Source organism: Podarcis melisellensis (assembly GCF_964234715.1).
Source record: "Podarcis melisellensis genome assembly, chromosome: 4".
Classification (NCBI taxonomy): Eukaryota; Metazoa; Chordata; class Lepidosauria; order Squamata; family Lacertidae; genus Podarcis; species Podarcis melisellensis.
Genome location: NC_138531.1, coordinates 40,439,250 through 40,456,783, shown reverse-complemented (window position 1 = coordinate 40,456,783; position 17,534 = coordinate 40,439,250). Strand labels below are relative to the sequence as shown.

General features: G+C 40.8%; 1 protein-coding gene across 4 annotated transcripts in view; it reads right to left on the bottom strand.

Annotated features, from left to right (window-relative positions):
- Positions 1-1,140: 1,140 nt before the first annotated feature.
- RAI2 (retinoic acid induced 2) overlaps positions 1,141-17,534 on the bottom strand; it is a 98,302-nt gene continuing 81,908 nt past the window's right edge. For 3 of the 4 annotated variants that reach the window (XM_081907631.1, XM_081907630.1, XM_081907629.1), the window contains one exon: positions 1,141-3,342. In XM_081907631.1, the coding sequence (XP_081763757.1) occupies positions 1,571-3,238 (1,668 nt within the window). In that variant the 5' untranslated portion in view covers positions 3,239-3,342 and the 3' untranslated portion in view covers positions 1,141-1,570. Of the gene's footprint in view, positions 3,343-6,079; positions 6,120-17,534 lie in introns of those variants that run through there. The other variant, XM_081907632.1, reaches the window with a different exon arrangement.

Here is a 17,534-nt window from a genome sequence, read left to right as displayed (position 1 = left end):
TGATATAACCAATGTTGTTGCACTCCCCCTGTCTAGTCCCCACATAGACCTAGGAGACTTTTTATTTTATGTTTTTCCATATTTGTATAGCTAGCTTTTGTATAGTTAAAGGTAAAGGGACCCCTGACCGTTAGGTCTAGTCGAGGCCGACTCTGGGGTTGCGACGCTCATCTCGCTCTATAGGCCGAGGGAGCCAGCGTACAGCTTCCGGGTCATGTGGCCAGAATGACTAAGCTGCTTCTGGCGAACCAGAGCAGCGCACGGAAACACCGTTTACCTTCCTGCCAGAGCGGTACCTATTTATCTACTTGCACTTTGATGTGCTTTCGAACTGCTACGTGGGCAGGAGGCCGGGACCAAGTAACAGGAACTCACCCCATCGTGGGGATTTGAACCGCCGACCTTCTAATCAGCAAGCCCTAGGCTCTGTGGTTTAGACCATAGCGCCACCTTCATCCCTGTATGGTTAATGAAATACAAATTGTCTGTCATTGGGCAGACTTGCACATTAGGAGAAATGCACACTAAAATGATGGCAAAATTCAAGAGAACTTTTAACAACCAAACAGATGTAGAAATGTGGCAAAGCCAACTTAAAGTATGGAGAGGTAGAAAACAGAGAAAAGTGGAAATTGTTAGCTTCCGTACTTCTAAGTGTATAGAAGATCCCCACCCCACCCCCACCCCAAGGCAATTATTTTGCATCTAATTCTAGTCAGTGGATTCCAGGGAACTGGGAGGAAAAAAACCCCAAGTATCCCTAACAACCTGATGCCTGTTCAACCTTGGTCTATATTACTACTCAGAGGGTGGGAGATGCAACTTGCCCTCACCCACTTTCAAATAGAAGTTAGCTTTTTTTATATATAGAACGGATGGATATACTTGTTGGACTATGCAAATGTAGTTTTGCTATAATATTAACATTCATCTTGTTTCAGTCCACATAGTTCAAAACGCATCATTGCTAAAAATGTGATGAAGAGTGCCAAGCGTAAAACTGGGTAATGAGCTTGGATTAGTTCAACAGCTCAAGAACATGAAAGTTAATAGCTATACAAGTTTCTAGACTTGTACCAAACCTTTTTGGACCCAGAGTGCAAATCATATATAAAAAAGTACAAAATACCGCAACCAAACTAGCACATACAAATATTTATTCCGAAAGTTCCATTCTACCCACCATTGTTCAGAATTACATCATCAAAGCACTTCATGGCAGTGAAAATAGCTCTTACCCCTCTGGCTCATTCACCCATTGTATCCCATTAAAGCTGCAAAGGTGCAATCCACTTGAAAAATATGCTGCTTTTTATTTAGTTTTCATGAAAAGTTTAGAGCGCAACAAGGTGGGAGGGGGACCCATTGTACAGGGAAGACGCAGCCAGTTCTCTCCAGCTGTCTTCCCCCCACCCAAGCTGCTCCATCCCCTCCCCCTCCCCTCCCCACTCCACAGTCCTCTGCCTCGAAATAACTTAAAAGATAGCTTAACATTTTAATGCAATTTAAAATGAAGTGCATCTCTTTATTTATAATAATTATACCTTAAAACATTCTAAAACCTCATAAATTACTTTCTTGGAAAAAAGGCCGCGAGCCGCTGCTTTTTGATTGGGAGTATGTGTATTTCCTGCGAGCTCATTTTCTTTAACTTGACACTCCTGTTTTTTATAGGTTTCCTAAGAGCCTCTGCATTATCCCGGGCTTCCGGCTGATTCTTCACATCGTAACACTGCAACACCGAGTCCTGGGGCATGTCCCTTTTGAAGGAAAAGTTTTTCGTCGAAACCCCCGAGAGGCCCTTTATCTTGCCGCAGAAAATGGTAGGCACCGCGTCTTTGACAGAGACGATCACTTTGGCCGTCTGTGACGTGCTCACAATCTCAATGTTATTGCCAGTGGGTGGCTCGCAGGGTGCTATACTGGTCTGGTCCACCAGCCATTTGGGCTGCTGTCTCAGGAGTTCAGACGAGCCACTACTGATCACTCTGCTTTCCACCTTTGCCGGAGCCTCGTGCAGTTTGGAAGGAGCAAAGGGCAAAACCGCACCGGAAAGCTTATCCGCTGCAGAATGAGAAGCGCCATCCATTGCGGATCCAGATCGGGTGCCGTTATTGCTTGCTTCGGTGCTGCTAGCCTTCCGACAGGAAGTAATCGAGAGGTCCAAAGCGCCGCCCTCCAGTGAGAGCTGGGAATTGTCCTCGCCTTCCTTAAGCAAAGGGGCTGTTTTCATGGACAGATCGAGGACCTCATTCTCATTACTCATCTTGATGACAGTGTGCCGGTTCAGCTGGGAAAGCTCTCTGTGGTGGATGAAATCGAATGGTTTGGGTTCTTCTTTCTCTAAGGGAGTCTGGGTGCCTTTGCAGGAATGCAAGACGAACGAAGCAGCTGGTTTCGGGCAGTCCATGTTGGCCTTAGACTCAGCACCATGGGGCACGGGGATGGGAATGGGGATAGGAATAGGAACTGGGACTGGCAGAGGAACAATCACGGGGTATGGTACCAAGAGTGTGGCTGGTGGAACCAGTGGAGATAACGGGGAGCTGAAGGGCTGTGGCGGGGGGACAGAAGAGCAGTCTGGGGGTGGCTGATAGGGCGAAGGACCTAAGGCGCCTTGTGTGGGAAAGAGATCCTGCAAAACAGCAGCAAATCCTGGTGTCTGAAACACAGGAGGCAAGACAGACTCCTGAGCTGTATTTGATGGTTTCTGATCCAACAGTTGCGGCTGTCCCAACGGAGCAGAAGAGCCCTGAAAGAGGTTGCTGTGAATGGAGTTGGCTGCACAGGGAGAACTCTGCGGTAACACCAGTGGGGAGTTTAAATGCTGGAACACATGTTGCTCCAAGAGGACAGGCAGTGGCACTGGGCCTTGAGTGGTCATGACGTAGGGAGTGTTGCCGTTCGGAGCAATCTGAGGGGCTGTGCTTCCTGCTACTTGGAGGTGTATTGGGAGAACCACAGGGCTGTCTCCTAAGCAAATGGGCTGAAGCACTGTGGCAGCTACCTTGAGAGCGACCCCGCTTTGGGATTCTGCTGGCGGTGTCAATATTGATGGAGCGGGGACAGTCACCAGCGGCGAAAGTGCTTTCTTCATCAAGTCTGCTGAATTGATATTCCAGGCTTCTGCTGTTATCAGCTGGGCAACTCCATTTTCTAGCTTGTTGTTTGCCATAGCTGAGGGCGAGGTGGTAACATCCATAGGCAGGTTTTGCGTGTCCTTATATAGTTCCTCCATTTCGCAGGGTTTCCGAGGCTTTGCAGAACTGTAGTTTACATAGCTGTCACGGGCATCCAATTAATCTCTGGGCAGCCCAAAACATCCACATCAACACTACAGGCCTGCAAAAGAGAGACATGTTTTAAGCACGGCATAAATCGCTTGCTTAAAATAATAACTGCAACTTTCTCTTTCTTTCTCTCTTTCTAAGACCACCTGTCACCAAAATGGAACATTAAGTGTTTCCACCCTTTGGGGACAAGAAGTCCTATGGTTCTGTATCCTGGGCATATGTGTGTATAGAATATATGCATATACAGAACGTACATCTCTTGAGTGTTACTTGAAGAGTCCTGGGGAGCTTAAAGATAGCCATAAACAAAGATAATTTAAGGACTGAAGCTACTACGGGTGGGGGGGGGGGACTGCTAGAAGCAGAGCAAGAATTCAGGCTGTTAATTTCATACTTTTAAACAAAGCTTCATGCAATGGCGTCATGTGACACAGGGAAGCAGCTGCACTGTTTACACTCAACAAGAGCCCCAAATTGAGGTGCCCTAAAAATAACTCATGATAAAAGCGATGCAGTCTTGGACTTGGAAAGCTTCAGTGCAACTGAAAGAATCAAATACTTTCTGCCTTGCAAACTCTTAAAGCCAGCCAATGCAAACATACCATTTGTGATAGGTCCATAGATTGTATTGAAGCAGCACCACAAAGCCCTGCACACGAACACACAACCACACACCCTACTTTGGGGGCTTTTAATCTGAGCCATATTTTAAAAGGAACTAGTTCTTCAGTGCTATACAATGACGGAAATAGAAATCTGTATTAAGAAAGACACACAGAATTAAAATCAAAGCTGATTTAGATGTACTCTGACAGCCTAATCTTAACTGCGCAGATGTCGGTAGGGGGGAGGGAGAGAGAGAGAGAGAGAGGGGGAGAGGGAGAGGGAGAGGGAGAGGGAGAGAGGGAGAGAGAGAGAGAGAGAGAGAGAGAGAGAGAGAGAGAGAGAGAGAGAGAGAGAGAGAGAGAAGCACTCTTTGTAAACCAGGAGTGGTTTAGCACAATGTCGAGAACATTCTGCCCACCCTCAAGGCACTAAACACAAATCATTTTTGCTGTGAAAGCTTCTCCACCCTCACAGATACTAGAATTGTCAGATGTTTCTTACTTAAAAGGATGCTTCTTAATGCAGAACTTTAGAGCCCAAGGAGTCATATAAATGTATCACTTATTTCCTAAGAATCTTGCATCTTATTCTGTTCCCATCTGCCCTTTAGATTTTATACCATTTGGAACAAAATCTTGCTCACCACCATTATCTCAATGCACTGTTAATCTGCTCCCAAGTCCTTGAAGCGTGGCAGGCTACAACCCTAATCAATTAAATAAATTTTGTAGAAGCAGCGACAGAAAAAAAATCAGGCCAATAGCAAGAAAAAACAATGTATAATAATAAAAAGCAACAACAAAATGCATAGATCTATTTAAAGTAGATCCCAATCCAACTTCTGCCTACTGCTTGTCTACAGTTATTTTGAACCACTATAATGTGTGTTTTGACCAATGAAACAACCATCTTGGTTTTGTGTATTTGTATTCTATTTGTAATACTGAGGAACTGCTTATGGTGTTTGCCACCATTCTGCATTAGGTAGATCCCTGTTATTCCTTTTATTCTTTTTTGTGGTTTATTCTACATTTATTTATGATTACACGTATACTGCATCTTTTCTCCAGGGTTCTCCCCCCGCCCCACTTTAGCCTCACAAACCGCTGTGTTGAGAGTAGGTGACTGGCTGAAGGTCACTCAGGGAGCTTCATGACTAAGTGTGCATTTGAACCCTGGGCTGCTCAGGTTCTAGTCCAGCTGCTTCGTTATTAACATACTTTTTTCTCCCCTCTTTTATTTTGTTTGTGAGGCTTGTTCTCTCACCCACCCATTTTTTTTTTCTGTACTCTACAGAATAACACTATGATGAAATGTTGATGAAAAAAAGGCTCCACGGAAAACTTTTATCTTATGATGGGAAAGAACATTTTATCTTAAAAACAACAACTAGGTAACTGGATAATTTCAGGCTGTTCGTTTTCTTTTTTCTTATATTCTTACTGGCAACACAGCTTAGTCATGTTAATGGTTACTCTGGCTAACTGCGAGGCAAACAAAAACAACCCGTATTTGTGAAAGCCCAGGACAAACAGTTCCAAACGTAATCCTATAAACACTGACAAATTTTTAGGCTATATACTCTGACAAAGGCAGATGAGCCCTTAACATGCATGCTATTGAGCAGCGGTCCGTTAGCAAAAGCTGCAAACCCTGACCCCACACGGGGTGCTAAAGGCATAAATTGCCCTCCTCACCTCTCTGCATTAAAACATTAATGCTGTATTGTCGACGTGGCAGTGGCTTTGCTCGTTTCAATTGAAACGGAAGACTAAAAATGAATTCCAGCCACCTTTATCAGTGAGGATTTTCAAAGAGAAACATGGTTTTTGGAGAACTAGAAACGGTTCAATGGCAGAGGAGAAAATAATAGCCCCAGTTATAATCTCCATAATAGCTTCTCACTCAGACAGAAAATCTAAGGCCGCAATTGGCAAGTATTGATGTCAATGGGCTTAAGCACCCCTAACCTCTGACTGACTGCAGCCTGAGAGTGTTGCATTCAATTCCAACCTGACAATGCAGCTGTTGCTTCTTTGTCCCAAATGTGCCTTGTTGCACCAAATATAATCTAATACGATCTTTAGCCAAAGATTTCTCAATTCCTATTTTAATATTGTGGCGTTAGGAAAGAGACGGTACTTACACCATGACCACTACAAGCAATATCATCTTCTCACCTGCCAATGTTTCTCTTTCTTTAACAGCAATCCTCAAAAGTTGGCTCCATGGCACCTCTGCCCTACATTTTGATACAGAAAGGTTTCACGCCATATATGCACACACTAACTATAATAATAATAATAATAATAATAATAATAATAATAATAATAATAATAATAATAATTTATTTATTTATACTCTGCCCAACTGGCTGGGTTTCCCCAGCCACTCCGGGCAGCTTCCAACAAAATATTAAAATACAACAGTCTATTAAACATTAAAAACTTCCTTAAACAGGGCTTGCATTCAAACAATAAAACATCAGGAGTTGGTGAGAGGAGTGGCTGTTGTGATAGCTATGGAAAAAATCTATTTATGACTCTGAATGAAAAGCTATTGAGGATTAAAATTCACAATACATGCCTTATTGGCTAACTATGCAAGCTTTGGTTCATGCTCAAAAGAAATATCCTTCAGCAGCAATGCATGGCACTAAGACACTCTTCTGAAAAGGCAAGTTAGCAATATCTGCTGCTTGGTATATAAAAAAAAGACCAAGACAAGAAGTCGAAACGCAAATGGTCTGAACAGCTGCCACTTGATGATGAAGTGTTATCATAGCACATAATTTACCCAGGTCTTCCAGTATAAGCAAACAGTATATTGATCACACAGTCTGAGCCTAGGGCTTACTGATCTAGTAAACACATGCTCCGGGTGGGGATACACTGACTAATCGTTCACACGTCACAAAGCTTGATGCTGTACAGACACTGCAGAGACATTGCATCAGCGATAGGAAGATGCAGATGTATAGCGGATAAATCCTTAAACAATTTAAAGAAAGGGCACTATTTCATTGGCTATGCTAAAACTCTTCTAATACGTGTCTACACATATGCAGCGAATAATGCAAGAATATACAAGGGTGTTGCACATCTTTGTCCAAAACATGGTGAAAGTTTAAAAACTATTTCCTCTTCTGTGCTTTGGATTGTTTTATTTGTTGCTGCTTAATTAATAGTGATCTCTGTTTTCATGAGAAACTAATGACCTCACAGGACACAGGGGACCTTCCATTCCCCTGCCTAATCAATTTAACTATGAAAAATAGTGAAATTATAGTGAAAATGATACTACAAAGGAGACTTGCAAGACAGGCTAAGGGGATTAATATACAGAAAGCACAGGAAAGAAAACAGATAACTGAGTAGGATCAAAGTATAAGACAAGATAAAAGACTGGTTTGCTTAAACTAAACTATCCTCCGTCTCTAAGCACTGCAACATTTAAGCCCTACAGTTTTGCTATGCTAGACACAGAGAATAGCCACACCAGACTGATACTGTAATAAGTTCTATCATAGGTAGGCATCTTGAAGAAAAACCTATGGGTTTTTTTCTATTTGAAATACAATCAAGATATATTGCTTTCCAGGTTGAGCAGTCTCTCTCTCTCTCGGTTTATTGGGCTGTATCCAACTAAACCCTACTCATAGTAATTGCATTGAAATGAACAAAGCTAACTATTAAATTCCAATGATTTCAATGAATCAGCTCTGAGTATGGCTTAGTCAGAAACCTATTTTTGGCACTGCTTTTCGTTGTTGTTGTTGCCAACAGCAGGAGAAGGTTTAAGAAGTAGAAACAGAAAAATGAAGCTAACCTTTTTTAAAGCTAGTAGATAAATGACAAGTGTGTATGTATCACACTCAAACACACACAAGGGACATCTATAAGTTGGCACCATGTTGGCAGCCCTGTTCACCTATGTTAAGTGAAAACAAAAAGATACTGAGTGTTATTAAGGGTTGGCCATGTACCATAAGATAGATAAATAACCTTCCTCTATTCCTCCTTAACCATTCAGCACACTGTCATGCCAGATATTCCACACACTCTCATTCCTACTTACAAAACTGTTTAATTTTTTACAGCAATGAAAATAGATCTGTAAATGCTGCTAGGCATCCCAGACTGGCAGAGATAAGACTTAAGTGCATGTGATAAATGCTATGTCATAGAGAGCAACATACAAATGTTATTAAAGGAAGTGGTGATTAATTCCATTGTGTTTAGCCGCCACTGAGAGCAGGGCACCTAAGTCATGTAGCACAGTTATGTGCCATAAGACATAATCAGAGCATTTGAATCAGGAAAATTGCCAAGTGTTTGTGCCCTTAATACTGTACATGCTTGTAGACACTTCAGATGCCTACTTAAATCTTCTTTGCTATTCATTTTTCATTCATCTTGCTGACAGGCATTTCTGAGCTGGGTTCCTACTTCAGTTGTTAAGACTTTGATTACAGCTTCCAGTATTTGCGCTTACAGCATAGATAGATTTAACCATGACATGCAAGAAAAAAAATGGAGCTGTTTTGAGAAAAAAGCTGCTGTAGGTAATCCAGTGACCATCATGCAGCTGCACCCAAACACTAGTAAATGCTCAAAAATTACATTCTCAAAATGGTTAAATCAGGTAGATGATGCAGACTTTCACAGACTAAAAAAATCTGTAATATTTTATAGTGAAAATGGGAAAACCTTCTAAGGCTGCAAACTAGTACTCTCCAGTACAAACTAGTAAGGCTGCAAACTAGAGTTGAATAGTTGTGCAGTATCCCACAGACTGATCTAGAATGAACTAGACCAGGCTTCCTCAACCTTGGCCTTCCAGATGTTTTTGGCCTACAATTCCCATGTTCCCTAGCTAGCAGGACCAGTGGTCAGGGATGATGGGAATTGTAGTCTCACAACAGCTGGAGAGCTGAGGTTGAGGAAGCCTGAACTAGAATTAATACAACAAAGGCACAGTAATTTTAAAACCAGCCAAGAAGCACTGAGGTGGCCAATCAACCACCACATCCCAAGTTATGCCACACACATACCAGCCATGGTACAAATATGGGCTGTGAAGTCTAGTGTTGCATAATCTCTGCAAAAATGGACACCAATGCAATCACAGCTACTTATCTATTGGGTTAGGCTTCTAAATGATTCTCTAGTGACAAACCCTCATTAGCCATTATGAGAACACAACATGGCATCAGACATTCATAAGCATAACTTGAGACTTGGAACCTGTCATTTAGACAATAAAGTATAATAAAATGCCATAAATCCACCGGCAAGGAAAACAAGATGTCATCTATTTACTGGCACAGTAAAGACATAAAATCCACAAGGCTACATCTTCCAACTCATCCTCTTGAGTGCAAGAGATCTCACATTTCTGGCACCATAGTAAATGCCTTTCATGAAAAGATGTCCCACTGAGAGTCCTGTTGTGATTATTACTTTGGGAATAAGTTCTCAGGGCATACATAGGATTATGCTAGTATTAGAAGTATTTTTAAAATGGACGTTGTCTTAGTCTCCTTTGGGGAAAAATGTATTAAACAAATTATACTGCTTGCAATTAAAGTCCCTCTGTTGATGGATTTAGTTTCATTTTTCATGTGCTTTATAGTCACCAGCAAAACAAAGAAAAACGAGCTATTCTAAGAACACAGCCACTAAAAACAAATAAAGAGGGGTGGTTGGGGTTTTTTACAACTCTTGAATTTTATTTCCCTAGTAACCGATACATTTTAGATAAAAGGAAGCGATTTAAAATGCATGATGATAATAATAATAATAACAAGGAAACATATTTTTCCACTAAAGTCTGACAGCTAAATATTTGCTTTATTTCAGTCCAAATCTATGAACTACCATTGGCAAAAGCCAGGGGATTTTAAAATTGGATTTTAGTAGATGCTTACATAAAACTTAATGGCGACATCATGGTCACACACATCTGATGGGCAAAGTCAGATCCATAGCACTGTCCCAGAAGAAAACATCAGCCAAAGATCAAAATATTGTGACAGAATTAACTGTATGCATTCCTGTCCCTGCAAAGCGTGGCAGGATTGGGAAGAATAAGATGTCTTTGACTGAAAGGAATTTCATCTGCAAGGCTGTATAATCTAACTGTAGTGAATGTGATAGAAAATAGCTGTTGTGGAGAACCATAGTTCATCCAATAGCTGGAGCTGCTAATAAAACAATTTAACTTTCCATTTCATTTTTATCAGTAATATTAGTAATAAATTTATGAATCACATGTTATGTAGGTGCTGACATAAAAATATCATAGAACAATTAAAAATAGATTTAGAACTGTACAAAAATAACCCAGATTTAAAAGCAATACAAGACAGGCACCAAAGCTGGAAAAGCTAATTGAAACGAGTATGTTTTTGTTTCTGGAAAGTACCGTACCTGTTGTATCTCAACAGGAGTGTTGTTCCACAGGACAGGGACAGTTGCACTAAAATTCCTATCATTAACAGCATTAAACTGAAAAGCTCAGCTGGTTACAGCATGGTGCTGATAACGCCAAGGTTGCAGGTTTGATCCCCGTAAGGGGCAGCTGCGTATTCCTGCATTGCAGGGGGTTAGACTAGGTGATCCTCAGGTTCCCTCCCAACTTTATGATTCCATGAGTTACTGTGGACCAGGCTTCTGATATTTTGGGGACCTGAAGGAGAAACTCTCCTTAAGAAAGTAGTGACCTACTGAGTACAGTCTCTCTCCCCCCCCCCCTTCTGTTGTACTGTAAGCAGAAGATTTCATACGCTAGAAATGGTCAGTGACTTTTTCTCCTTGAAGCTGTCATGTGCAAAATTTCAGTATCCTGTATTCTGCAGTAATTTGCAGCACTCTGGTGTTGATATAATGACATTAGAAATCCCTCCAATGTTTCTCCAACAAAGCACCCATGTCCTGCAAATGAAAGCACACATATCCACACATATAATTTCTCGTTTGGGGCAAACTGCTGCAGTTCTGTTGCATGCAGGTGACTGAACTAGAATGCTAAACTCTTGAAGGACAGAAATTCCCCTTTGTTGTGGCTCCCATGCTTAGGCAGAAGTGGATCTGTGGTTGTACTGGGCTTAAGGGAGGACTTGTGGATGAACCACAAGAGCCTTCGCTTTGGTAAGCAGTCACTGTATCACAACAACTACATCAACAACAGTGAAGTAGCATTAAAAAAACACAACTGTCCCAAGTTATATACACGCCAATTGTAGGGTTACTTTAAAGATGATCTTCCACACTTCCATGAGTGGACTGACACCTTTGGAGCCAATTCAGGGGTGAGAAACCTAGTGCAGGGGCCAAATGTGGTTCTCCGAGTCTTTCTATGTTAACCTCAGACTTGGGAAAATGCAACCATACTTTGAGAGAAGTATTAGCCCTATAAATCTCTGAAATCTTATATTTTAGTACTACTGTTTCTCCATGTGTGTGTACGTGTGTTCACTGACGAAAATGCAGTCCGCATTATTATTTGAATTTATATACCGCCATATACCTGGAGGTCTCAGGGCGGTTCACAGAACAAAATCAGAATATAAAACCACAAAATATATAATCAAAATAAAAACAACAACCCAATAACACCCCCCTCAAAAAAACCACATTTTAAAAGGGCATAGGATGTCAATCAAATCAACCACTTAAAGGTGTATAATGAAGGTACTATACTTCTACTATAGTTTGTATGTAATACGAAAACTGCACAACTTCAAACCACAATTTCATTTTTCCTATATGAGGCTGCTGCATTAAATGGACCGTTCTGATTCATCATCATTGAACCAAAGCCCTTCTGGGCCATAGCACCAACTCTCCCTGAAAATATGATTTTCTATTTGACCTCTCTTCTAGAAATTAGAGGACACAGTTCAATAGGATTATAAAGATGTTAAGCCTTGTCCTGACATGAGCAGTTTGCAGCAGCAACTTTTAGTTTTTGGAATTGTGACAGAATGCTAATAATAATGCCTCACAACACAATCCTAAGCATATCTATTCAGAAGCAAGTGTTACTGAATTCAGTGGCGCTTACTCCCAAGTCAGTGGGGTGAAGATTGCAGCCACAGTCCTTCTCAGAGAGAGGTTGAGGAGATGGAGGTGGAGGTGGCAACGAGCCTTACTGGGGGTGGGGGGCTGGCTGGTTCAACAATGAGGCAAGTAGGGAGCCCCCCACTTGTTACCTTAGAAAATTATATTCTGCTTCATCATTGGCTCAGGTGCATTTAACACATTGTGGCTGACGATTAATCAAACACCTCAGTTCAAATGTCAAGATCCAAAGATTGTGGAGTTAGCTCCGAGAGAAGTTTACAGTTACTTTTCTCAAAACAGCAAGTTCCAAATGCCAAGAGGAGAACATGATGGTGATGTTACATAGATGCCCTGTGAAAAAGTGAGTAGTCAAAGTGTGGCTATTCCACAGTGTGGAAGCATCTTCTGTAGGAATCTGGCATCAGTAAAAGAAAAATATCATTTAGTATTGTACTGTATGTGCCTAATTGCCGGAAGAAATATCAACAACCTCAGATATGCAGATGACACAACTTTGATGGCAGAAAGTGAGGAGGAATTAAAGAACCTTTTAATGAGGGTGAAAGAGGAGAGCGCAAAATATGGTCTGAAGCTCAACATCAAAAAAACGAATATCATGGCCACTGGTCCCATCACCTCCTGGCAAATAGAAGGGGAAGAAATGGAGGCAGTGAGAGATTTTACTTTCTTAGGCTCCATGATCACTGCAGATGGTGACAGCAGTCACAAAATTAAAAGACTCCTGCTTCTTAGGAGAAAAGCAATGACAAACCTAGACAGCATCTTAAAAAGCAGAGACATCACCTTGCCACTAAAGGCCCGTATAGTTAAAGCTATGGTTTTCCCTGTAGTGATGTATGGAAATGAGAGCTGGACCATAAAGAAGGCTGATTGTCGAAGAGTTGATGCTTTTGAATTATAGTGCTGGAGGAGACTCTTGAGAGTCCCATGGACTGCAAGAAGATCAAACCTATCCATTCTTAAGGAAATCAGCCCTGAGTGCTCACTGGAAGGACAAATCCTGAAGCTGAGGCTCCAATACTTTGGCTACCTCATGAGAAGAGAAGACTCCCTGGAAAAGACCCTGACGTTGGGAAAGACTGAGGGCAGAAGGAGAAGGGGACGACAGAGGACGAGATGGTTGGACAGTGTTCTCGAAGCTACAAGCATGAGTTTGACCAAACTGCGGGAGGCAGTGGAAGACAGGAGTGCCTGGCATGCTCTGATCTATGGAATCATGAAGAGTCGGACACGACTAAACGACTAAACAACAAACAACAACCATTTCATGGAGGGGGGAATGCATGGATGTATCTGAGGTATTTTAACATTGCATTTGTTTCAGAACAGGATTCATGGATATTTATTACTCAGAAAATTAGTAATTTCAGATGATGTGGGTATAGCGTGAGGTGGAAATGATGCATTACCGTAATGCTAAGTGCAGAGGCACATTTTGGGATAGACATCCAATTTGACCTTCAAGCTGGCTCTGAATGGGAACATTATTTATTTATCTCAATTTTTGTAATGAATAAGAAGTGAAAATGAAGTAAAAAGTAAAATAGCAAAGTGCTTTAGTTTTAAACCAAGAACAACTCATGGATCCACCCAATTCAGATAATAAAGTTTGTTGAGAGATACTATTAGAGTGTAAAAATGTGTACGCTGAACACTGTCAAGGGAAAGGTCATTTCTATATAATGCTCATTATGAAGCTTGAGGGGATAGTTTATTTCAAAAACACAGCTCTTTCAAGATGTCTCTATCAGTAATTATGATCTGCTGAGAAGAAAAAGTAGGGCAGATTAAATACCCTTTTCAACTGCTCTCAGTGTATTTCTAAAAAATGGTTTGAATGAAGGGGGGAAACCCCAACCTACTCTGGTTTGTAAATGTCAAAGACCTTTTTATTTTAAAAATAAATAAATAATGTTCCCATTCAGAGAAAGCTTGAAGGCCAAATTGGATGTCTACCCCAAAACTTAGCATTACAGTAATGCATCATTTCCACCTCACGCTAAACCCACATCATAGGAGATTACTAATTTTCTGAGTAATAAATATCCATGAATCCTGTTCTGAAACAAACGCAATGTTAAAAATACCTCAGATACAGCCATGCTTTCCCCCACTCCATTCGGATTGGTAAAACTCCGATACATACTAAATACTTTTCTATCTTCAAACTCCCATTATCTCAGAGTAGTACTGGTATGCTTACTTCAGCTCTTCTTTCTATGTTGTGCAATACTGTACCAGCATGTACCGAAATTATTGCTGGTACAGTACAATCACATCCAACACTGATTTAACTAGCGTAATTTCAATCATACACGTCTAAAGGTCATTAGTTGAAATCCTGAAATGCAGGAAGGTAGAAAGCTTAAAAGCTATTTTGTGCTGGGTTTTTCTGGTGAAAAAAGAGCTTTTAAACTCTGTGCCTTGGGAAACAAGGCTCTCTCAGCGTATCAGGTCTGGGATGAGATCTCGTAGGAACTGGAATAGCTCTGTGAAATCCTCCCATGGCCTTCAAAGCTGGTGTGCAGAGAGGGCCTTGCTCCCCAAGCAAGGTAGAGAGCTTAAAAGCTCTTTTTGAGCGGGGAAAAGCCGGTTGTCGGGTGTTCCTGTGAGATCACAGAAGGCCCAGGATGTTTGCGCAGGGGCAATTCCAAGGGTTTGAGTATATATGTTTTTGCGCATATGCGGAACTCTTGGAATCAAATTCTAAGATGAGATCATACTGTATATGCAAATATGGATGTTGAAGAAACTGTTATTGACCTAAGGAAATTAAATGTACACACACACAAGTCTTCAAGGTTACTCAAGGATTTTGTCATATCTGCATTTTAGAGCAAACAAACCTGATTTGCAATTCCTAGGCTCATAAATCAGAACACAGTTATGTTTCAGTTTTTTTAGACTTCTTTTAATTTTGCAGCACAGTTTTCTGCTGAAGTGTACCTAAATCCAAATTAAAATGTGCATTTTTTGAAAAACAGAAAACAATGTGAATATTTCATGCAGTTAATAAATATCCACAAATTGATATGGAAATGAGATTGAACATACTTACAAATGAGCACATGCAAAACTGAAAGAGACCAGAAACGGGCGAATCCTTCCATTCCCTACTCAAGGTTGTATAACAAGGTTCCCCCCTCATTTATCATTATAAAACCCTGAGGTAGGCTAGGATGAGCATTGGTGATGGCTAAGGATCACCCAGCGAGCTTCAAGGCACAGTCCAAGGTTTATATTCTTTCCAGTGCAACACAACTTGAATAAGGCTTGGGCACTATCTGGTGAAGGGACTGCAATAATTCCCATTTCATATGAAATGGGTTTTCCTTTGCTACATGATTTGACCACTTCTGCTGCAGTAACACCATGTGCTTTTGTTTTCTCATTACGCCATAGTTACCAATATTGGTAGTAAATTCAATTATTTTAATACGTATCAGCATTCAGCTCTGTAGGTGATTAGTTGCAATACCAATATTGCTTGGGGTGCTCAGTGGCATAAGTAGGGTACTCGAAAGGGTGCTGAGAAACTGAAAGATAACATACTGCTGAAGGTAACATGCCCATAAAACATGCTCCTTCCAATGACATGGTGTCAGAATTTCCTGTTGCTAATAAAATGCAAATCCACGCTGCCACAAATTCTGGCAAGATGTACCTTCTCTCATCTTCTCTTGCCCCTTTTGTAGCAAGAGGCAAGTAATGGAATAGCAGCAATTTTCTACAATTACCATGAAGCCTGATTCTGTGAATCATTAGAAGCCCTCAGCCTTCATTAACGTCAGAAGGAAGAACAGGTAGTGAGCATTTCACAGGGTTGGACCCGTCACTGCTGCAAGAGAAGACTACCAATTGCCCTGCAATTACTAGGATGTTCCTGTCACAAGAACACTAGTTTACAGAAGTCATATTACTGTAATCTAGAGTTAATTACTTCCTGGCTTTAAGTACCAGCTGAAAAAACCAGAAAGGAGTAAGTGTGCACAGAGGGGTTGTTTTTTTTTAATGCCACTTAGCAAAGTTCACAGAACAGAGACCAACTGTGATAAATGTTAACTCAAATGTACAAAGAAACAAGCACAGCACACACACCCCATATATATATATATATATATATATATATATATATATATATATGCGCGCTTCCTTTTTGGTAAAAAAATGCCTTTGGTTATTTTAAATCACTTGATAAACTAAATAATGCATGCCCTCTTCACCCCTTACATTTCTTTTGCTGCAAAATTAAATTAAATTTTATATCAGTGAAAACAAAACCAGGGCTATATACTGGAAGCCTTTGATATGGCAGATTTAGTGTCGCTATGCTGTTTTCCTGAAAGGCCTCATGCCTTTAGCAGTTGTCTGACAAGACAAAACTTCAGCAGGAATCTTTTTTCCTATAACAGAGATGCAGTGCTGGCAAAATAAGCACCTGTTGGATTTCTGCCACACAGCTGTTTATTTTTTAAAATGTCAAGGGGAAAGGTGGGAATTCAATGAGTAGCAGCAAACACCAATTTCTCCATGAATACCTAATACTCTTCAGTTCCATTCTCATGGAAGGCATGACAGATCTTCCACAGGAAACAGCATGCACACTGCATATTGAGACAGCCACCATGTGTTAGTTTATATATATTTATTTTGAATGTTGTTACCAGTCAGGGCTTCGTAGCACATGTAAACAAAGACAAATACATCTGTGCAATCAGCACGCATACATCATAGTGATCTACACTGAAGTGCAATGCTATTTAAATGCACAATAAGCTGAAATTAAGGCGATAGAGTGTTCTTTCTTCAGTGCCAAAAGCCTAAATGCCAAACCTTTATTTTATTCTGGCACTGGATGCAGAAATGCTCTTGTTTCCTATATGGATCACCAGCAAATTTGGAGTTCAAGCTCTGTTGGAAAAGCCATAAAAGCACTTTGCCATTAAAGGATGTTCAGCATCTTCCCATTCTGTCTGTTTCATAATACATATAATACAGAGCATTTATTCCAGCCATGGGAAATTTAATACACATTTCATGGGAAATTTAATACAAATTTGATGGGAAATTTAATACACATTTCAATATAAAAAAGGAAAGTCACAATACTGAACCTGCTGTCACCTCTTTTATATTTGTCTCTAGCGTAGCAGTAAATCCAACATTGATATGCAATTCTTGCCCTTCTTTTCTTGCTCACCTGCCCAGTCACTACCTTCAAGTGCTCCACCAGGGAAACAAAGTGATCTACTATTTTCAAAACACTGTGTGGGTCTCAACTCACCATCAGTTGATTCCCCCCATATATATATTTTAACAATAGTTCGCATGACCTAAATGGTTATCTCAACCCACACTGTATATACCCAGTTGATCACTGGGCTCTGCAGGAAAGGGCATCATCATCATCAGGAAGTCTTCTCCATACAATATATGAATCAGACAACTTGTATGGTGGCATGTACCTTTTGGAACTCCCATTATATACATTATCAGGCAGGCAACATCAATATTTTCTTTTTGGTGCCCATTGAAGACCTCTCTCTTC